The following is a 23,251-nucleotide window of genomic DNA, read 5'->3' as shown; positions in this document are numbered from 1 at the left end:
GCTCAACCTCAGATATAAACACTGGAAAGAGACTGAGATTGCCAAATCCCAACACTTGAATTAGCTTCTTTTGGGGAAAACATGGAATTCCTCTCATGATGAATTAAGTTCAGAGCCTTATCTGCAATACTGAAACAGGGTTCAGCATGGACCTCCAGTCCTGCCCTTGGAATGAGGAGTATGTAACATAGGAATTAGTTGGGTGCTGCACCCAGGCTCTGTAAGGCATTGAGGAGAAGGGGAAGAGTTGTGGCAGGGTGTAGAGAGCAAGATGTTTCAGTCTGGCTTCCAAAACAGAGAGTGCCTCATTTTAGGGCAGGACAAAAGAGAGAGAAGCAAGAAAAGTAAAGCATTGTATCGTCTACTCTTCACAAAGTCCAGGACAAGAACAACAAGATTTGTCAACTCTACCCCCAGACAAGTTATAAAGAGCCAAATTCTGCCTCTCAGAGTTAGAACCAGGAATGGTCGTACATCTACACCATCACAGAACCATACCAAATCAACCCCAGTCAGTTTGGCTTCCTAAGCAGTAAAACATCAGCACAGATTGATATAAAGCTCTTGGCTCCACAGTGAACCTGGGTAAACAATTATGTCACAGCTGTCCGGCAATTATTCATTCAGATCCCAATCCAGTACTTTATAAACAAAAGTGAATTAACTCCAGTAACTGCCTCCCTTACAGGACTGATTCCTGCCATATTCCCAGAACAACACACTGCCCATCCTCCCATTCACTGTCCTGATCTCAACCACTGCACACACTTTGTTGTGCTGGAGCTCTACTGAAAACTGAGCCTTTTATAATGAGTACAGGACTTTCCTGGACAGTCCCTGTAGCTGAATGTCACGCAGGTGGATGGTTGCAACTGGCATCTTCTCTTCCAACTAGGAGTGAGGACAGTAGTAATACCACTCTGAGTGGTATTCAGAAAAAAAAACAGATTTTTTCCCTTCCAAAACTGAAAATGGAACTAAAGTTAGTCTTTCCCAAAAGATTTCTTAATTCTCCAATTGTTAAAAGTCTATTCTAAGACAGCAAGTAACCCAAACAGATAGCAAAAGATCTAATAATTTTCATTCCCTCTGCATTTTTTTTTGTGCAGATCATCATGATATGCACAAGGAAGCAGGGGGATGGAGAGACTGGTTCACACACTCCCAACTGAACAAACAACTCTTAAACATTAGACCACTACCACAGGTGAGGAAGTAACTTTTTTCAGTATTAAATAACCAACATGACAGAACTACAGCCAATAGAGTAGGTGTGTAGTCAGATAAGAATACAAAGCTCCTACACAAGACAGCACCTTGTGCAAAACTACCCATGTGCCTGGCAGAAAGATCACACATATATTGATGGAGGTAACTGGCAAAGACATTTTATCTGGTCATGCCAGTCTGTCTGCTTCCATAAGCCAAAGCCAAGAAGCTCCAAGGAAAAGGGTACTGGGAAACCATGGCAACATACCATTTTGCCTGGAGAAAAATAAGTAGACAAGAGCCATCAATGCTGCTAGACAAAAATGCATTTCTTTTCCAGAAAAATTTACTTATCAAGTTCTTCCAAAAAGAGTCATGCCAGACATTGAGACATAAACACACAGTCAAAATGATCTTTTCAACTAAACTGCCCTTCCTTTGCAGGAATAGAGAGAATAGTAGAGAAAAAAAGGACCAGCAAATGTAGTAACATGACACCTCTTTTAAACCAGGCCACAGTAGAGATGGCCACAGTGACACCGCAAGGCCAGTTCTTCATTGCCACGGACACCGCACAAGCTTAATGCATAAACTACTGAGTGCCTGCACAGGAGAACATGTGCAGCCCATGCTGGCCAGGGAGAGAGGAGTTCTCAGGCACAGAAACGACAGGCAGAAGCACAGAGTTATTGACAGGAGGCATAAAAGATGAAGGAGGCACATGGAGTGACCCTCTGCATCATATCCAGTCTAAAATCAACACTGAATTTGCTACATTCCCACCCAGTGTTCCTGGTTTTAGATAACAGCAGTTCCTGAGGATTACAGGTGACCAACAGGAAGGCTCAGAAATGTTTCAGATCTGTGCTTCATATATGTAAAGACTAGGAGTCAACAGTTAAGCTCTCTTCAGTAAGTTCCAAATTAAGACCCCCTTTATTACAAGGAAATGACCATCCTTGCTACCACCTGGCCTAATTAAAATACACAGACTTTGCTGAGGAAAAAGATATTTTAACTTACAGAATCGAACTTTAAAAAAAATCAAATTAATGGACTAATAAATTCAGCAAGAAAGACTATTTCCAAAAAGAAAAAGCTCTCAAACTGTTTGAGCAAAAACCAAGAGAGTCCATGAAGGCTGACATTGCATTTTGAAGCAATGCCCTATTATGATGAGAACCTTAATTATACAGTACATGTTTTATGCTACAATTCAAAGAAAAAGCAGCAAAGAACAGAAATCTCCCATGCTTGGCTTATAGCCAAGTTTAAATTCAAACACATTAGGTTTAATTAAATTTTTGTGGATTCTGTTCTCACATTGTCAGTGATGCTCTCTGTTGCTTAATTTTCAGAAGTAAATGTTTGATTGAACAAGAAACCAAAACCTTTGAATTTTGTTATTCACTTAAACACTTCCCTATCACTATTGCTTATAGGTGTGTTAGAATGAAAATATATTCCCCTAAGAATCACCTCCTGCAAGACACTGTGGTCAAAGTACAGCTTTGGCTTCCCAGAGGAAGCCATCATTAAACCTAAGCTCTAAAATTTCTTAGAAATCCTATAGGTTTACAGGCTCACTAGGTAAGACACAGACATTAGAACACTTTTTTTAAGCCTTGAAATGGCAAACATATATATTCGTAATTAAACCTAAGTAAAATAAAAAATATAATACAAAAATTGAAGAAAAATATTTAATTTTTCTTAGAATACAAGAATACATTAACACATGCCAGATTCTGTACTGAAATAGTTGCAATTTAAGATGATGATATTCTTTTCCACAGAAAAGAACACTTCATATGCTGGACATCACACAGCAAACATTTATTTATTTATGTCTAGAGCTTACAGAAAGGGTAAGAAAAGCAGCCTAGGGGCACAAGTAAAATTACTTTCTATGCTGAAAGGATAGATAGTACAGGAAAATTTTGTCTTCTCACCATTAGTAATTAGCTTAGTTACATAAATTAAAAATAACTGAAGAATTCTAGGGGTGAGTAGAACACAATTAAAGCCATTCTATCCTCTTTTATATGCTACTGCAGTGTTTTAATAGACTTCCTCTGTTTTCTCATTTCAGGAAAAAATCTCCAAAACATTTCTTATGCAATCTTCCTGTCATTATATCAAAGGAAAAACACCTGCACTTTAGTGTGTCTACTTATGAAAAGACATGAAAAACCCCTACAAACTGTTGAAGTGAAGCTTTATAAAACACATAATTTTAAAAAGAGTTGTTATTATAAAGTTATCCAAACTGATAACTGATTATCTGATTATGTCCAATGAAGCCACAGAGTGCAAGTTATGCAACACCTCTACTATAAATACAGGAATAAAAATATCCAAAAGCAAGCCCATAGAACAGAACTGTGAATTTAACTTTTAACTTGCATTTGGATGACATATCAAATGTTGGAAACCATGATTTAGGTTAATTCTATGGTGAAAGTGTAGATACTTAAAAGCTGGTGACAAAAAGACACAATTCTTTTAAAGAAGAAAACTGGAACTTAACAAGTAATTTAATAGTCCAACCTTACATTTCAAAAAACTCCACTTGCCATTTCATATAATGAATAGCACTAATACATAGCAAATCACAAGAATTTGAAACTGCCATGATTCGTATCATTAAACATTCACATAAAAGTGTCAACATTTTTCATTACAGCTCAGCCTCACCTCCATATTTTAATGCATAGAAGCTCTAGAACGACTAAATCTAGCAGCCAACAAATACTGATAGACTAAAAGTCTATAATCCCCATGTTAGAAAAAATTAGTAACAATTACTTAGAAATACAGAATCTCTTATTCTTCTTCATCAAAATCAAACATCCCAACCGCATTATGCAACTCCTAGAAACAAAGCTTGGCTATCTATGTTCTGCATCATCACATAGTACATTTGCAAACATACGGTATTGCCCTGTGTTAGTATGATACAGGCTGGTTGGCATGGCCATTGCAGAAATACCAGAAGGCGTTCCTTCATCTTCTGACTTCTCTTCTTCTTCAATCTTCGCTACTGCAGGTGCATCTGATGAGAGCTCATTCAAAATTTTTCTAAAAAGAGAATGTAAGTAATTTTATGTACTTGAAGATCCGTACCCATAAGAAAATCAAAGAACTGACTTTTATCAGACAGTTTTGCTGTAATAAATAAGCTGCCTTTAAAACCAGCAAAACCAAAAGTCCTTACCGATATGAAGGCCTTCTTGAAAGTATTTCCCTACGTTTTTGAGAATCAATTATCACTTCTGATTGTCCAGCTTCATCTGCAATCGATGCTACCTGTAATAGCAAAGTTCCTGAAATTCATAACTTCATTAAAAAAATTAGCAGCAGAGTAAATTTTTTTTTTAAATCCCTTCCATGTTTACCTATGGGAAGTTTGTTGACTGATTTATCACTAATCATGATTTTAGCCTACTTTTTCCAATGCAAATCATGAATTCTGAAGTTACTTAGACATAGCCACTCAGATAACATCTTCCATTTGAAAAAGGAAAAAGTTAGTATAAAATCCAGGTTACTTTTTTGTGAATGAGACTTAGACAAAGTACTGGAAACAAATTTCTTTAAATATAAAAATATTATACAATTTAATTAGCTCTTAAAGTGAGGTCAAATATCTAAAATACAGAATACTGCACTAATGTGCTTGAAATAATAGCATACAACATAAAAGTTTCCTCATACCATACCGAAGCTATTTTAAAAATAACTTTATTTAAATATGCAAATTTATTAGTCTTACTAACACATTCATAAATACAAAGGCATTGCTTAGCAATGTTGTACAAGTTTTGGAAGTGCCTGAGAAACCCACAGTATTTCATTTTCTCAGACCTTTAGTATTTTCATATATTCTTCTTAAAATTACTGCAGACAACATTAAGGCCTAAGGCTGAATCACACTTTTGACCAGCACCTATCTTACTACACAGAACTGAAAGTCATTACTGAACAAGGAAAAGGCTTTATTTTCTTAGATTCTTTTAACTACTCAGAACTACTGCTGTGCTGAGGTTTCCAAATTGAAATAGTGTGAAAACCTTTTCACATGATGACAGACCAGACTCCAGTTTCAGATTAAGCACTTTGTTAAAATAACAGTGAAGACTAACATCTGGGAAAGCGTGATGTAAGAGACTAGAAGACTTCAAGTGTATGAACCAGCTGCAGTGGAAGTTCAGGGAATACAAGTAAGAGCTCTGGAATGAATGCATCTCCCAGTCCTCAGTGTTTGGTACTAGAAACAAAACCTGCCTGACCTCAATAGAAAATGACTGACTGGAAGGTTCTGGAAATTTATAGGTCTGGGTCACCTCAACTCAAACCTGTATAAGTTATAGGTCTGGGTCACCTCAAGAACTCCACCTTGAAGGACCTGCAGGTTGTTGCAGAACAAAATTATCTCTTCACTTGTTAATTTTATTACATTACACTTCTGTGTAAAAATATTTAATGTAGCCTCATTTGGCTGGTTAATATGCAACAAACATCATTAGAACTCTACGTCTGCCACCTGGGTGGTGAGAATTACTTCTGCATGTGTACAGATGTATAGCTCCAAACCAGACATCAGAGCTGACTGCAGAGATACAGCTACTTCAAGAAATTTGTATTCCTCCTTTTGCAGGAGAGACCAATGCTGAGCAGCAGAGAGAGATCCTGGAAGACATTTCCCTCCCAATATACCTTCAGCAACCTCATCATGGATTGACCTTCAAGCCTCTGGCATAATCCTTCAGAAGTAAGATAGTATTGCACAGCCAAGAAAGAGCCTGGGCACCATAACTCAAAAAAGAATTTTCATTCTGCTGGGGCCTGGGGGTTAATAAATAATCTATTTGTCCCAGGACAAATAGCTCAAAAACAAGACCTCAATTGTCTTTAAATTGTCATGTTACCCTAACAGCTACCAATAGACCCCCTGTTTGAGAAGATGGCTGAAGAAGTTGGGAGCAGTCATACGTTAGGAAGAAGGTAAGGAAATTACAAGATGATTTAAGCATTTTAATGTGTATATTGGTTTTGCACATAGTGGTTTTTGGTAGCACAGAGGCTGCAGAGGTGGCTTCTGTGAGAAGCTGCTAGAAGCTTCCATGATGTCCAGCAGAGCCAATCCCTGATGGCTCTAAAGATGGATGTACCACTGGCCAAGCCCAGACCAATTAGAGATGATGGTTACGCCTCTGTGTTAACATATTTAGGAAGAAATCAAAACATAGGTTGGGGGCAGTTTCAATTCTAGTTAGAAAAGAGGAGGTGAGGACACGTGAGGGAAACATATGGAGACACCAAGGTCAGTGGAGGAGGTGTGCTAGATGCTGGAGCCAAGATTCCTCTGCAGGCCATGGTGAGACCATGGTGAAGCAGCTGTGCCCTTGCAGCCCATGGGGATCCATGGGGGTGCAGAGATCCCCCTGCAGAACGTGGCTGAGGTGCCCACGCCAAAGTAGGTGGATGTTTGGAGGAGGCTGTGGTCCAGCTGGGAACCCATGGAGAGACAGGTCTTGCTCCCAAGTTGGAACAGCCCGTCCTTGGAGGACTGCACCCCGTGGAAGAGCGACCCATGCCACAGCAGTTTTGGGAGCATGGTTTGCCTGTGGAAGGGACTCACATTGCAGCAGTTTTGGAAGGACTGCTGCTCAAGAGATTGGAGCCATGCTGCAGAAGTTAATGGAGAACTGTCTCCTGTGGGAGGGACCCCACAGTCTCACTGGGGAACAACTTCTCTCCCTGTGCAGCAGAGGAAAACTCTGGGTGACGAACTGACCAAAACGCCCACAATTTGTCTCCCTGCACTGTCAGTGGGAAGGAGGGAGGGGCTGGAGGAAAAAAGGTGTCCTCAAGGGCTTATTTTACTTCTCATTATCCTGCTCTGATTTTGTTAGTTATAAATTCACTTTGTATCTTTAAGTTAAGCCTGTTTTGCTGTTGGAGTGTTTTCTCCTGGTCCTTATCTCAGCTCATGAAACCCTTTGTTAAATCTTCTCTCCTCCGCCCAGCTGTAGCTGGGGAGGGTGAGTGAACAACTTTCATGGGGGCCTGGAATTTGGCCAATGTCAAACCACCACAATGTTGAAGAGGACATTTTCTACAAGAAATTTCAGAAGTTTTAATTTTCATCCTGACAAAGAAACAAACACTTCAGATCACTCTAATGGCAAACAACCATGTCCATAATGTTAACAAACAATCAATTTAATTTTTTTCCTGGACATTGTTCAGATTTCAACTTTACCTATTTCAGCTTCAACTGCATTTGTAGAAATTTAACTTCAAACTCATGTTAAGTGTTTCCAAGACCTGACACACTACAGGGGGGAACAAGAAATATGTCAAATAATTTAAATCTTCCTATAAATAAAACAACCTTTAACCAAACAATAAGGAATGCTATAAACGTATGTTTTCATCTAAAAAACAACAGCATTATGAGAAAAACTTCTGAGCACTTTCCAGTTGAAAATGGCAGATGTTTGAGGGAGAGGTCATGCAAACTTCAACACCAACCTTCAGCATACTTCATTATTTCTTTTTTAAACTGATATAATTTCCCAAGTTCCCACTGTCTGGCAGAGACAAGGTAGCAAGTTAAAGCCAAATGATCTGGAGGAAATTCCAGGTGGCAGGATAGTGTACTGAAAAGGATCACAGAAGGGCTGAACACTCTCTGTAATGGATTCTTCTGCAGCATCTTCAAGCTCTTTCTTACCCAGATGAAACCAAAGCATAATCCTGGAACTAACTAGTCAGTATTAACTGGGACAAAACTTTCCTGTTTCTACTCCTTTGAGAAAGGGTGGGCAGCCAGAGTTCAGTCAATACAACAAATAGTCACCTTCCACTCCCCTAAGATGACACAGCAGCAGGTGGCAAGAGATTCCTGAGAAATATCTCCTTCTGAGCTTTGAAAAAAAAAGCCTCTATCTTTGCATGTATGTCCTGACTACACTGACTAAAGGAACAGAAACTGGGAATTCCTAATGTGCTAACTGAATAAAGGTTACTCAGGAAAATTACAGTTGGAAAGAATTCCAATGAAAAAAAGTAATTACTTTGAATACTCTGTTCTGACTTCAAGTTTGATCAAGTATTGGCACCTTTCGCACCTCTTTCCATAGTGATCTAGTATTTCAAAACCTTGAGGTCACATCATCTGCATCTACTGCTCAATAATAAAATATTCATTATCTGATCACTGTTTTATTATTTTTCTCAAATATAAATCCTACTTATATATGTCTTTTTGTTTATTATACTGGAAAGTTACTAATAAGCCTCTAACATTAAAGATGGCTTCTCATGATTGGTAACACAGGGCTTTTCCTTAATGCGTTGCAATGGCCACAGGTAAGACCCTTCCCTCCTAACAGGGAGAGGTGTATCACCTCTCTTACCAGAAATACCAATTGTATCTGCAAAAAGCAATTCAGCTGACATTTCCCAAATAGGTTTTAAAAAAACTAGAGCAGAGGCCTTCCTAGCTACAAAAAACACCAATGGGAGGCCAAGAAATTTTCAAAACACTGCAAATTCATTCTCTCTTGCCTTTACTACTTTTTAAAAACTTTGAAAAGTCTTACACGTTTTGCACTGATCCCTGTTTTCTAATTCCAGCAACTTTAAACACATGAACATTTGCCACATAAATGTGTGTTTTGAGGCTGCTTGTATTTTTGGTATCCACGTCCACAAAAAGCAATACAAGATGATTAAAAACTGCAGGATACACTGAAGTAAGGCCATGTTATAACACAAATTTGCTATTGCGTAAGTTGAAAAACACAAGTTACCAGACAATTTCTTATAAGATAAACAGGAAGCATTAAGGAATTGCTACACAATGCTTGTAAAGCTGCTGCTGGTTGGATGTTTGCCACTTTTCCCCCTGCTGTTTCCTGTGCCATCTGAGTAAATCTTGCAGCACTGGTTGGGATGAAGAGAAACTGAAGATGGGTTGGGAAAAGACTTATGAGGTACCAAATATTCATGAAAATGTAACAATAAAAAAGCTAACCTGAACAGCTTGCATGTGTGGTGACTGAATGACTGAGGGCTGTGTGGCTTGAATGACACCCTGGACATGAACAGTTTGACCAGAAGGCAACTGCACTAGAGTTACAGCTGGAGATCCTCTTCCAGCACTGGAAGCAGCTACAGAAACCTGCAAAAATTACAATCATCATGTGTAAGTAAGATGCCTTAAGATTTCACCAAATGCTTTTAGAAGTGATAGCTAAAACAGACTGATTTTGTTGCCACATCTAAAATAGCTTAGATGTAGATAATTATCACACACACAAAAATAAATTATTTTACTAATAAAACTACCAAAGGCATGTACCTTTCCAAATGGTCTGGAAAGCTTAAAACTGTACCCTAACCAACTGCAATTATTTGTTTTTTTTTTCCCCTCCAGAGACTTTATATTTTCTTTTCAATCAAAAAAAAACCCAAAAAAACCCCCAACCCTCAGCCATCACACACCAGATCTGCTGTTGCCAGCATGAAAGTTAGGAAGAACTTCCAGAAATGTAACAAAATCCATGTATATTCACTGGAGTGGAATGTCCCTGCAACATAAATGGCAGAATGTTCTTAGGAAGAAAAAAATTTAGAACTGCTTTAGTTTTGCTTTGCTTATTAGGTAAGAAATTATGTTTTTTGGATGGATGCCTCAAGAGATGTGAGAATTCCTCAGATAGCGAAAAATTTCCCTGTTAAATAGAGCCATACAAGGATTTGCAAACTGATTAGTTTAACGGACTCCTGTTATATATACAATTTTATATACCAAGAAAAAGAGAGTTGGAGTGTATCAGTGCTTCAAACAACAACAAACAAAAAGAACAGCTGAATCTTCTCTAAGTCTAGCACAGCCATAGAACAGCTTTCCCCAGCCTGTGACTTTCAACCCTCAGTGCTGAGGACAAGTGGGCTGAGAAACAGCTTAACACCTATGGGCTAAGAAATAGTCCAATATTTCTGCTGTTACTGTTAAATCTATTAACAGAAACAAGCAGTGATGCAAAGGGAAAACACTATAATTGACCTCAACTTGTGTGATGAAACATCTCTAAACTTAGAAAAGGAAGACAACGACAAACCATAAACCACATCATAAAAAGAAATGCTGTGTTTTTCAATTAAACTGCACTGAAAAGTCTTATTTCTATATTCTGCACATTCGACAATAAAATCAGACTCAAACACAAAATTCTATTATTATTCCCTTCCTTTGTTCACAGCTCTAAAGGTATCTGGTATGAGCAGTAAACATAAAATGAGATGAGAGTAAGAAGAAAAACATGAAGAATGCTGAATATTTTTTTAAAAAGTTAAAAAAACTTTTGTAACTTTTATATATTTACACTGAGGTGGTTTTTTAATCCAAATATAAAAAGCAGTTTTAATTCCTGATCCATAAGATATTGCTTGTCTAGGAAATAATCCCTTTCTTGAAGAAAGTGAAAAATTTTAACTACAATTAAGATGCACTGCTATCAAAAAGTCCTAATGTTGGTTCAAATTACCTTGAAGAAACAATGTTTCTAGGAAACAAAGACAGGATCTTGTCAACATTCACTATGCAATTGTTCAGTGTTGTAGGAAACTGAACCACTTTTCAGAAAACAGAACAATTGAGGGCATTTTTAACCCTGAAATGAGTTCCTTAAATCATTCCTTAAATGGCATGAAATAGTAACAGGGAAATAGGACATAGAAACCTTCCCAACCTATTCAACAAATATTAATATTATGAGAAATTTATCAGAAATAGATATTTGAGATTAAGCTCTAGAAAGTCTCAAAGATCTGAAAAGTATGATCTATTTTGTGGCAAAGCTTACATCCTAAACCCAAGCTTCAAGCAGGGATCATAGAGCAGTCTAAATGTTTAAAAAGCATGCTAACTTTTCAAAACATTATAAAGGCAATTTCACCAAACCTTTCTATTTACTGCTGTCTTTGTGAGAATTGCAATTTGATACAATACTCAGTGCGTCAGAAAGAAGTTTCTGAGTACAACAGCCATAAAACAGCAAAAGGTGAGCAGTTTAAAATTTCTTTTTGGTACACAATGGGTCCGTCACACATGATCAGGAAATAATCCAGTACTTGAGATTAAGAAACTACATTCATTTTAAAGCTCCTTATTCAGTATAACCCCACAGGGAAAAAAAAAAAAAAAAAACAAGAAAACTTCATTCAGCTAATACTCTTTTGGACTAAATTTTAAAGGACAAGTTTTGTTCCCATTAATTCAGATAAGAGATTAAATGAAGAGGTTTAAGTGCTAAGGGAAGAAGAGACGGTAATATTATAAAATTTTCAATGTTCATATTCTGCATCACATTTATAGATATTGGAAATTATTATTTTGATAATAATAAATCTGAATTTTTGATAATAATAAATATTAATTTTGATTCAGATTTCTCTTAACATTGTTTTCAAGCTGAATATTCCTGTGTCAACTGAAATACTAGAGCATTTTCATGCTATCATGTGTAAATCCTGACTAAAACAGACTTGGCAAAGAAATTTATTTCTGACATCAGTGATGAGCAATGCTACCTTTAGCATCATTACTTCAAGGACTGTCTGGCACAGCAGCTGAAAACAATCCACAGAAGCACGTCAGGAACACAGAGGCTGAGGGGAGGTTTAACACATTGTATGGGTTCTGTGCTCCTAGGCATATAACAGTCACATCCAATAGCTTCAATAAATATCAACCATGCAAACCATAACAGTATGGTCCTGTTACTTCAGGTATTTGGAAATGTAAGTGCTCCCTCTTCTACATGGGGAGAGAAAAGTAGGTGGCAAGAATGACCAGGTACTACCTTCCTAGTGAGGTACACACTCTTGCAGAGAAAGAAGCTGCCCATCATTTATGTAACTTCAAGATACATGGTCCATCTGTACAGTTATCCTGGATATCCTGTGAATGTCAGATATCCTTTCCCTGCCAAGTACTAGAGAGGTTACTTTCACATTCAACCCCTCATACCTTCAACATTGCCAAATGAAGAACGCAGGACACAGGCCCATCTGATTTCTGCCCCTGCTGCAGACTCTAAATACTACAAGGACTCTAGAAGTAAAGTGAAAAGCAACTCTGGAAAAGCCAAGGCAAATCCACACTGGATTCACCTAATAAAGGATCAAAGGACCTGCCACACTTGGGCACTGAGTAGCCTCTATGAGGAAAAGCTGGAGACAGATGTTTTGATCAATTCCAAAGCCACTGCCAAAACAGCAGCACCTGCTTTTAAGGAAAATAAGGTTAGGCTGACTCCAGACATTTGGTGCCACCAAACGCTTCAAGGAAGCATGAAATGGTGACATAGCTGCACATTGATAATCCTCTAACATCAGCTTTGATAAATGGCCAGCATTTGCATTTGGCAGGCTGGTTTCAGAGCCTTTCTTAAAACAGCCTAGCAAACTCCCATAAGTCTCAATCTCTAGGGAGTGAGATTTAATGCTCTTTGATGTCAAGAGCCCATAAGGACAACCCCCCGAATTGCTAAACTTGAATGGTCCCAGCTTGCAATAGGTATGCACTCCAGGCTCTGAAAAACTCCATGAAAATATCCTTATGCTTTCTCACATTGTAAATCCTGACATATGTCTAATTCAGGGCCAGCAGCAAGAGATCGACTTATGTTATCTCAGACAAGGTCAGCAGACAGCCCTAATGACAGACAACATGACAAGGTTAACAAAAAGTGAATCAAAGAGGAACCCATCAAGATGTAGTATGAAAGAAAAAAGACAAATGAAAGTGTTTTTATCAAATCTGAGAAGGGCTAAAGTACATTGATCTTGCATTGTTACAATTATATTTAATGTAGCTGAGCACATGGCAACACAGAATGCAGTATGGCTTCTAGAAACCCTGCAAAAGGAACATCTAATTTCTCTTTGAATACCACTGCAGATTTAAGTCTTCGAAGATGTACGTTTGACTATCATCAACACCATCAGAACATTCCAATACAAGTTAACTTCTTTGTAAGTACAGTTCTATATGTAGCAACAGATGATCTATGCATGTGAGCCAACCCATGGAGCTCATCTCAAAACACGTTGAGAAGTTTTCCATCTCACACCTCTGCTCTTCCCTCAAAGACATCAAGCTTTTGTACAGGTGTTCAGCACATTTTCAACAGCTTCTAAAGACAGCCACCAATAATTTTACTTTCTTACCTATTTATTCTGGTAGCTGGATCACAAAAACGTTACCATGTCAATTAATCAACTGGCTTTTAATTAATTGACATTACCATGTCAATTAATCAACAGTGACAGATGCAAGAAATGCAACTATAAGCTGATTCTATAGGACATTTTATTTAAAAAATAACCATTTAATGGACAAAAAGTGCATCTCATCTTCGCTATTTTCAAATTTACTCATTTTTGCTTTAGTAGAAAAAGTAATTTTACTTTCAGCAGGAAAAAATTGCAGGAAAATACAGCAGTATCTATGATACAAGCTAAGAAAAAAATGCAAACACTATTTTTTTCCTCTACAAATAATGTATAATACACCCTTCTTAGCACTGGATGTCATCCCATCACACCATAGTGCTCCAGCCCACACATTCTTAATGTCTCCTCTCTCTCCCAACACAGGGAGACATTAAAAATGCTTCAGCACAAAACAATCTCTGCCCTCTAAAGATTATCAGCTTATGAAGTACCTTGTCCATCCTTTTAAAACTAAATGGCAGGTATTTCTTTAAAAAGCCTATAGAGGAAGGGAAAATAAGTCAGCTGCCCCCCAAGAAGAAAAAAAAAGTTCCCACCTCCTATGTAGTTGTATCCCTCAGCATTTTGCTAGTCACTCCCTGGCCGAAGTCATAATTCAATTAAATATCAAGCACATTAAAGACCATTACATTCCATCTGGACATAAAAACTCCACGTGTTTTACTGGAAGGGCAGTCACTTGCTGGTACAGGTGCCCAGAGAGGTTCTAGAGACTCCATCCCTGGAGATATTTACATCCCAGGCAGACACAGTTCTGGCTGACACTGCTTGCACAGGCAGGTCAGACTAGATGATCTTAAAAGGTTCCTCCCAAGCTTGATGCTTCTACGATTAAATCTTTGATAATACACAGAAAACCACAAATTAAAACACAGTGTATTAAAATGGTTTACTTCTGACTGACCAAAACCAAGGTTGAACAAATATTTTGCTAAAAAAACCACAAAGCTGCCATCTCCCCACTCCTCTGGAGATATCTGAAAAGGAGCCCTCAGTTTCAGTGACCAGGCATTTTCACTATCAGTAAGAATCAAGTCATTCTTTTCTACTATTTCTGCATATTTGCAACAAAATAAGTAAGAGGGATGACTGGAAGCTGGCACAAGATGTTTCAGTCACTTGTAGTGGTTGTCTTCTCATAACTGCGTTCCTCCACACACCAAAGAGGGAGAAGGGATCTGTGCTCCTCTGTAATAGTCAAAATACACAGGCACGCCACGAACTCCTCAGAAACACACAAATTTTCCGTCTGCACCGCCACAAAACCAGTCAAATGTCCCATACAGGGGCCTCCGGCGGGCTTTAACTCTCAACACTCAGGCCCAACTCTCCATGACAAAGCGCCTCACCTTCCAAGCCAGCCAGGCAGGAACACAGGCTAAGAAAATCCTACTCATCTCAAGCCAAAGGAGCGTCTCAAAAGGCCTGTCAGCAGTAAGTGCTCTGTCTGGGCAGTCTCACCACAACAAACGCTGCGGCAGAGCAGCCTGAAGGCACTGAGGGCGTGTGAGGGCTGCAGGCCCCGGGAGCCAGCGGCTGAGGAGATGGGCACAGGCCCCGAGCCCTCGGGACGGCACAGCAGCACCGGCCCCGCTTGTCTGGGAGCCCAGGAGAGGGACGGCAGCTCCAGCCGCCTGCGCCGAGCGGCTCTGCCAGCTCCGGGACAGCTCTCTGAGCGCCCGGCCGAAGACAGGGACTCCGCTCCAGACTCTCACACTCGGCCTTCAGACAGAGGTTCACGTCTTGGTTCAGTGTTGACTGAAGGAGATTCATCAATACTTCAGAGTTACTCATTTTAACTGAGACCCATACCCCGTACAGCTGAACCTTCACACACAGTACTCAAGCATTAAATGCAGACAAATATAGAAAGTGTTATACATTGCACAATATAGGAGTGCAAAACCTCTCCTACAACATTAGTGACACCTTTGTCTCTGGATCTACACTAAAAAACCCAAGTGACAGAATTCACATATGTCTCCTTCAGAGACTATTGCACAAGCCAACAGATTTTACACAACAATCATTGCATGAAAATTTGAACAGAACTATTAAAGAAGAAATGAGGTGATGACATCAACAGAGCAAACCAAATAAAATCCTTAAAGAAAAAAACAAGCAATATTCCCAATGCTGCATGCATCAAAACCAACAAAAAAGGTTGATAAATATTTTGCTGTCAACTTTGTGTCTGAAGATCTGACAAAAAGAGCAGCTGCTTTCAGTTTCAAAAATGTATCTATAATGTAAATCAAGTATCTAAGATAAATACGTGGCATCAAATCTTAGCAAATAACTTCAGACTTCCAATGATGAGAGAATTCTGTAAGACGTTTTCGAAAAGCAGTTCTTTTATTTAACAAAGGGCTTTTGAAAATCTTTTTAAGTGGTCCATACACTTTTCTGAAGCTATAAATCTTAGTACTCTCAGGAACGCTATTTCTCTCAAGTGCTGAATATTACAGTACATATTTTTAATGTTTGAGAATTGTTACTATATAATCTTTTATCCATTAACTACCAAACAATAATCCAGGTAGAGCAACCATAGAAAACATGTAAAGTATGCTTTCAGAAGTCCAGTCTCTGTCATTGGATGCACAGGGATGAAACAAAACAAGCACACATTAAAAATGTAATTGCAATTAGATGAAATACATTCTGTACAAAAACTGGAACTAGGAGAGAACTACAGCTATTTTTATTCATGTTACCATTTTTGTTATACAACACATCTTCAAGATACACAAATGGTTTAGATATGTTTGTTCTTGTAGCCACCTCAATTCTTTAAGACTGTAGCTCATCTTTTAACAATCACCTTGTGAAAGTAAAATGAAAAAACCCCTTTGTTTACTGATCACTCTTGTCTGAAAGGGCTCCTAAAAATGTTACCTTTTAACAGACCTGATGTTGTATAAGTCCTTTTTTAACTACTGAGGGCATAGTTTCCAGTATATCTTTGCTGTATTTTTCCTATTTAATACCAAGACTTATAAAACATGAGAATACCATAAAGATTTATAGTTTAAAAATCATAGCAGTTCTGAGTGTCACTTCATTGATTCTTCTCATCTTTCCACATTTCAGCTTACCTCAGATCCTGAGGATATCTGATTCTGGCCTGGCTGATTCTGAAGGTGACCAGAACTTCTCTCTGTCAGAGAATCCACTGCATTGTCATCCTGTTCAACCATTTCCATGGTCATCAGTCTAAAAGTAAGTACATACACATTTCAACAACTCATACTGGGAGGTGTATCAGGCAGCTAGGGAGAGTAATTCCAAACTATTTTATATTTGGAGCAGACAGAAAATAAATGTGTTTCTGTCAAAATGAAGTCCTTTCTTCATTCCTCTGTATTAAAATATTCACTCATATAGCCAGGAGCTCTAAAACAAGTATTTTGGAAAGCTGCAGGGAGAGGCAGTTCTGGAGATGGTTCTCAGGGGAGGGACAAGCAGAGTGCCAGGGTCCCATGCAGTGCTGCCCACAAAAGGTCCCTTCAGCCTCATGGGCTGCTACAGCCCTCCTGAACCTTCCAAGATGCCTACTCCCTGCTGGCATCTACACTTGAATTGTCTGTAAACTACTCATGGCTCAAGAGCCACAACAATTCTTCTCACTTTACAGGTTTAAAGTAGGATAGATTTCATTGAAAACTAAGAACTTGCTGATCCTCAATGTAAACTCAGAGTTTAAACTTCATAGAGAAAACTTCCAAATCTGCTACATATCTGCTATATAAAAATGCAATTACCTGACAGCTCCTTTTCGATATTTCTTGGCACACTTAGTCATAACGGAAGGTGTGAGATTTAAAACAAGAGCTTGGATCTCTTCGGCTCCCTTTCTCTCCTACCAAACCCTGCACTGAAGGTGCAACATTGAACAGGTGATGTCAAACATTGCCATGGCAACAGGTCAGTTTACAAACAGAACAGAGACAGGATAGGGTCAGGCAGAGGCAGGCAGGACGCCCTGCAGGCAGCTCCCACCTACACCCTACTTACACAACCAACTGACAGCCTCAAAAGGAAGACATGGTATTAGTTGTGAGATTTAAGAGGCGGCAAATCTCAGTTCCCCAGGTTCTGTTTCTGTAACCAGGGGGTGACAAGCCTGACTGAGGCCAAAGTTCAATTATTTCAGCTGGCTGATAATTACTTTGGTTTCTTCTCAGGACTTGCACTGAGAGATGCAAGAGGCAGGCAAGGACTGCTACCCACCTCACTCTGAGGCTCTGGAATTTAGTCCCTTTTATAAGTTAACGATATTAAAGAAATTAAATGCAACCAAACTCCTTTTGTGGCACTATTTTACAGAACATTCCACAATCTTTGAAGAGGATAATTTTTATTAGTTTTTTAAAAATCAAATTTTTGCCAAAAATAAAGGCATGAAAATATGAAAAGGTTACCCAGTCAAATGATGCAGAGAAGCATATTTCTGGCTCATATGCCTCAAAAGGTACTCTACTGACCAGACTTAACAGTACTATAGCTAATAGTAACAAAGCTGCAAAACAATTCACCATTTTATGGGTTAACATGAGTATTTCTGCTCAGAGAAGTTACATACCTCATAACAGAATCAATTCAGATTAGAATCATAGGGAGCTATTTTACACCTAAAATATTTCTACATTTTTCTCTTGCAAGTTACCACTAATTACCTTTTTGTTTAGATACAATTTAATGAAATATCTCCTGAAATTTACCAAAGTCTAACAGCTCTGGGGAAAATGTTTTTACCAAGCTTCTCATCATAATTTTCTATAAGATGTTACCTAAATAAAATATTCTGGTTTTATAGATGCACAATATAATAACAATAATAAAGTAGGGAAAAAAAAAGTTCTTCCTTTGTAAACTAGGGCCACCCATAAAGTCTCAAATATGGAAGGTCTATGGGGTTCTAGTATGAATAAGCTTCAGAACAGCACACACACCCAAGAAAGAATAAATAATGCTTAGGTACTGGCAACATGTTCATTGTAATTGCTTCCTAAAAATGGGAATATAGTCAGAATTAATTCACTTTATGAAGGCCCTGAAGTATTTTTGTATCCAGAGCCATCTGTCACAGAAAGCCAAAAAAAAAAAAAAAACCCCAACAACAACAAAAAAAAAACAAACCCAAAAAAAAACCCCAAAAACAAGTACTTTTATTCCCACTGAATGCATTTCATAGAATTTTTACCCAGAAAGTGCCATTTTTCATCTTGGAAAAAATTTAGTTCCTGATTTTTAGCTTAATTTCTCACTGAATGCAGAACAGTATTAAAATTTATTTATTTATATTACTTTATCAGTATTTTTCTCCCCAAGACTTTTCATCTGCAGTGCTGCATTAACTAAGTTAGCAAAAAGCTACAAAAAGAACATCAGTGCAGCAGAAAATCTAACAAAGTTATTCGTTTTATTTTGGGAAATGCAGTACAGAGAAAGGGGTGTATTTTTTGATTATTTATCTCTAATTAGAAAAACAAAAGCAAGAACTGTACGTGTCAGTGGAGTGACAAACATAATTAAGATTTATGATATACATGGAAAACTCCAAAGTTTCTATAGATTTTCCATCTATAATTGTGTCTATTCTGACTCTCAATACAAATGACTGCTTAATTGAAAACTTTAGCAGGGTGGAGTAAAGCCTGAAAATTTGACTGCCATAAAATTTAATCACTACTCTGAAACACAGCAAAATATTTTCCTAGGTAAGCTCAAACCTGCTTCTTTTTGACAACCTCTGTGACCAAATAGTGACTTGACTTAAAACAACATCCAAATACAAAATTCCAATCACAGCCTAAAAATAAAAAAACAAAAAAACAGAACAAAAATAATGAAGTATATAAGTAATTTTAAAAGATACATGAGCTATCTTGGCATAAAACTTCAGTGAGAACGATGACTTAAGACAAACTAGCACACTAGTATCACGACTCAGACATGTTACAAGATTAGGAATCTTTGACAGACACAGCCATGGGATCGCTGTCCTGGCAGGAGCAGGTCAGCTGCAGACATTTGAGCCCACAGGGTCAGCGGTGGCACACTCACACCGAGCTGTGCCAGTTCACGAGGGCTTGTACACAGCTCAAGACCAGGCACGCCAAGGAACTCCTGCATTTCAGATTAGGCTGTCACTGTCTTCAGAGCACTCTCATAACCTCAGTTGTACAGGGTTTTTATTTCCTGTACTACATATCATGTCAACACGAATACATCAAACTTTTTAATAATACACAGAAAAAATACTGAGCAATACTATAATTATGCTGTTTCAAAAACGTCAGTAATACAGACTGTGGCATGAAACTGTTACTAATCCATTTCAGAAAACAGTTTCTACACATAGCACTCTCATTCAGTCTGTATAGCAAGCAAATATTAACATATTAATTGCTATTAAGTTTCCAAGAAAGAAAAACAGAATTTTCCGCCAAGACTTTAAAATCTTTCAAAAAAGTCTATCAGTAGCAGTACACATCACACTTAAAAGTTTACATAACCTTCCTTCTATTTTTAAAGGAAAACTAAGCAAATAGTTTAAAGTAAGTGGTCTTGGGTCCTGTTTATATTGTTTTTCCTCATTGTATGACTAATTATATACAAGTTTTAGTCTTATACTCATTATTAATACATCTTTTTCTTACATTTTTAATCTTAGTTACTGACAAAGACTGAACAATAATTTTAAATACTAGTCTGGATTTTTAAATTAATAAACAAGTTATACTTCTGCACACACATAAAAAGGGGTCAAAAATGGTTTTCCATAATGAAGCAAAGATACTTGCTTCTTTCTACATTGCAAAGAGATCTTCAGGATCTGGCAGGAAGTTGAACTGTTACCAAACCAGCAACATTTCAATATCCATAAGCACATGTTTACTGTAGTCACTGAGACTAATGGACAGCAGGTCAGTGATCAGTAGCAGATAAACACTGATTAAGATGATGCATACAGTGCACATCAAAAGCTTCTTCAACTGCGATCAGATGAACCACCCCTGACAGGAGAAATCTGACAGATGGAATCAGCTAGAGGAAAACAGAAAATTTTTCCTAGGAAATTTTAAGCGATTTACAGCTAAAGGTGTGAATTCTTTATATGTTTAGCCATAGGTAAGAGATGAAGGATAGCAGCCCTAGCAAGACATGTTCTTTTGCAATAAAGAGCACAAGAAATCTTTTCACTCCTCCCAGTACTGCTGTTCGTTTTACATCACTGCATATCAACATAATATTTAATGTCTATTGGTGAAGTTATACTGCAAAAGCAGATTGCTACAGTATTTTGCATAACTAGAAGTGTGTGACTGTCTAAATAAATACCCACAGACATTTTTAAAAACAACTTTATTTCAACCATCCTTTATACATCAGGGACTGTTTACAAATGTGGTTTGATACAAAGGAAATCAATCGTAAGGGGCTAAAAACTATGTTTCAGCCCTTGCTCCAAATCTCTTTGAAAGCCTTTATTCACAGGGGAGTTACTAGAAAGCAAGAATGTGAATTTACAAACACCTGTTTTGCATTTATTGATGACCCTACTGTTAGTGTGGAAACTCTCAGAATACACTCGTTTCAGAAAAGGATTGTGTTATGTATCAATTCTGTTATAACTGTTTTACCATGCTGGTGGCATGAAGGACACCAGCTGATAAGGTGATCACAGAATTCAGTCAAGTAAAATGTGCAGCAGCACAACAGACCCAACAGTTTGCAGAAAGTGCAACTGTTCGGTCTGAAAGTTTTCGGTATCACCAGAAGCTTCATCACTCAGGTTCTTGTGTCTTCTACAGTCTTGTTTCCCTATTTTCTTCCCCAAACCCCAAAATCGTAAAACCCCAACGTGCCATTACTCTGAGCACAGGCAATGCTACCTGGCCACTCGGCACCTGCCACCTCAACCGTGCTGCCAGCGCAGTGCAGAGCCGGCTGTGAGCGGATACACAGGGGGCTTCAGAGGGGCCCAACCAGCCCCTGGGTGGGCCAGAGGATCAATCAGGCAAGCATCAGTCCCCGTGGAATCACTTAACACGCGGTTGCACTCAGCACCAAAAATGATGCTATCACAGCAGTGGGGGATGCAGACAAAAGTTTCAAGCAAGACTTCGGACTCACGAAGCCCACTGTGATCCCTCCCCACTTGCTCTGACCCAGCTCCGAAAGCTCTGTGGGCAAGGTTATAACCGGGAGTAACGGACTAAGGCACAAACGCCACCGGGCACCCCCGCTCCCCCCGGCCGGGGCAGCCCCGCGGAGACCCCAGGACGGGCCGTCCGGGGCGCTCTGCCCGCAGCGGGCAGGCGCAGACCCCGCTCCGAGCCGCAATGCCGGGCGAGCCGAGCCGGCGTCCCGAGCAAGCGCTGGAGCCACCGCCTGCCGGAGCCCGGCGAGCGCCGTGGCTCCCGGACGGTACCGGAGCCGGCGCTCCGCGCAGCCCTTCCGCAACTCCCGGGATGCGCAGCCGCCTCGGGGCAGCCCCACAGCGCCGTGCGGGCTCCGTGCTGCCGTCCCTGAGCGCAGCGCGCCCCCGGCTGCCGACGGGGACTCGCCCCCGCCGCCTCCCGCGCGCTCCCGCGGCGGAGCCGAGCCAAGCGCGGCACAGCGCCTCCCGCCTGCCCTGCCCGCGCCTGCCCTGCCCGCCGCGCCGCCCGCTGCCCTCCGCGCTGCCCCGCTCCCGGCCCGCGGGGGGTCGGGCTGCGCGCACACGTGTCCCCGCCCCCTCCCGCACTCACCCGCCGCCCTGTACGTGCTGCCCCCGTCACAGGGGGTGGGGGGGATCGGGCCGGGCGGAGCCGCACGTCGGCCTCACGTCAGCGCTGATGCAGCCGCGCCGCCGCGGGGGCGCCGAGGAAATGGCGTCTGCGGGGCCTCCCAGCGCCAGCGGCCGCGGCGGGAGGCGGAGCCGCGCGCGGGCGGCGGTGCCGGGCGGCCGCGGGGCGCAACGGCCGCGGCGCTGACCAACCGCCGCCGCGGGGCCCCCGCCGGCGCCGCCCCTTGGGCCGGGGCGGGACGCGCCGCGGTGCGGGCGGGGCGGCCCCGCGCTGCCGGGGGCGGGGGCGGCCGGTAACAGCCGGGGCGGCCGCGGGCCCTGCGCCGCGCTCCGGGCGTGCGATAGCGGGGCGGTGCCGGCCGGGCCCCGCGCTGGCCGGGCCCCGCCGATAAGGGCTGTTGGCTGGGCTCCATCGCAGGGTCCAGCCCCGGCTGTCCCCGCGCTGACCTAGGGAAGGGACGCGGCACAACCCCCGGTTGTCCCCTGGGCGGTGCCGGAGCCCTGACGGACACGGAACCCTGCCCAGAGGCCGCCCCGCCGAGATGCTCCCCGCAGGTTGTTTTGTAATTCTGCTTAGTAAAAGCACGTTCCTCACATCAGTCATTCATAGTATGACATAGTATTTTACATTTATTTGGCTAAGTAAATCAGAAATTGCCAAGAGGCAACAAGCGGGAGCGACGTGCGAGTTTCCCCGCTCGCTGCCACGGAATTACGCCCAAATATCCTGAGTCATGTTGGGCTTGTGCTGTAGGTGTGAGCACGTCCTTTGCCGGAAGCGCAGGGCCCGTCGGCTCAGGGGTAATAATGTTAAAATGCTATAAATGCGTAAGCCATAAACTTTGTTACTATGGTTCTTTGAACATCATATGGTTATTGCTGATCAGTATTTTACAAAGTAGTGTTACAAGGGATTATACTGCATTTAAA

At 40.5% G+C, this 23,251-nt stretch overlaps 1 protein-coding gene across 10 annotated transcripts in view; it reads right to left on the bottom strand.

The window, feature by feature from the left end:
* CREM (cAMP responsive element modulator) overlaps positions 1 to 22,490 on the bottom strand; it is a 35,759-nt gene extending 13,269 nt beyond the window's left edge. The window contains exons 1-7 of one of the 10 annotated variants that reach the window (XM_068173696.1): positions 22,284 to 22,485; positions 19,260 to 19,339; positions 17,289 to 17,401; positions 16,623 to 16,740; positions 9,257 to 9,403; positions 4,427 to 4,518; positions 4,202 to 4,290 (exon numbers count right to left, since the gene is read on the bottom strand). In XM_068173696.1, the coding sequence (XP_068029797.1) occupies positions 4,202 to 4,290; positions 4,427 to 4,518; positions 9,257 to 9,403; positions 16,623 to 16,740; positions 17,289 to 17,329 (487 nt within the window). In that variant the 5' untranslated portion in view covers positions 17,330 to 17,401; positions 19,260 to 19,339; positions 22,284 to 22,485. Of the gene's footprint in view, positions 1 to 4,144; positions 4,291 to 4,426; positions 4,519 to 9,256; positions 9,404 to 16,622; positions 16,741 to 17,288; positions 17,402 to 19,259; positions 19,340 to 22,283 lie in introns of those variants that run through there. The other 9 variants (XM_068173669.1, XM_068173658.1, XM_068173710.1 and 6 more) reach the window with 9 other exon arrangements.
* Between the last annotated feature and the right edge of the window lie 761 nt (positions 22,491 to 23,251).

The sequence above is a fragment of the Anomalospiza imberbis genome, chromosome 1 (assembly GCF_031753505.1).
Source record: "Anomalospiza imberbis isolate Cuckoo-Finch-1a 21T00152 chromosome 1, ASM3175350v1, whole genome shotgun sequence".
In the NCBI taxonomy this organism is placed as follows: Eukaryota; Metazoa; Chordata; class Aves; order Passeriformes; family Viduidae; genus Anomalospiza; species Anomalospiza imberbis.
Note: the sequence above shows the minus strand (reverse complement) of the source record. Positions and strands in the feature narration are given on the sequence as shown.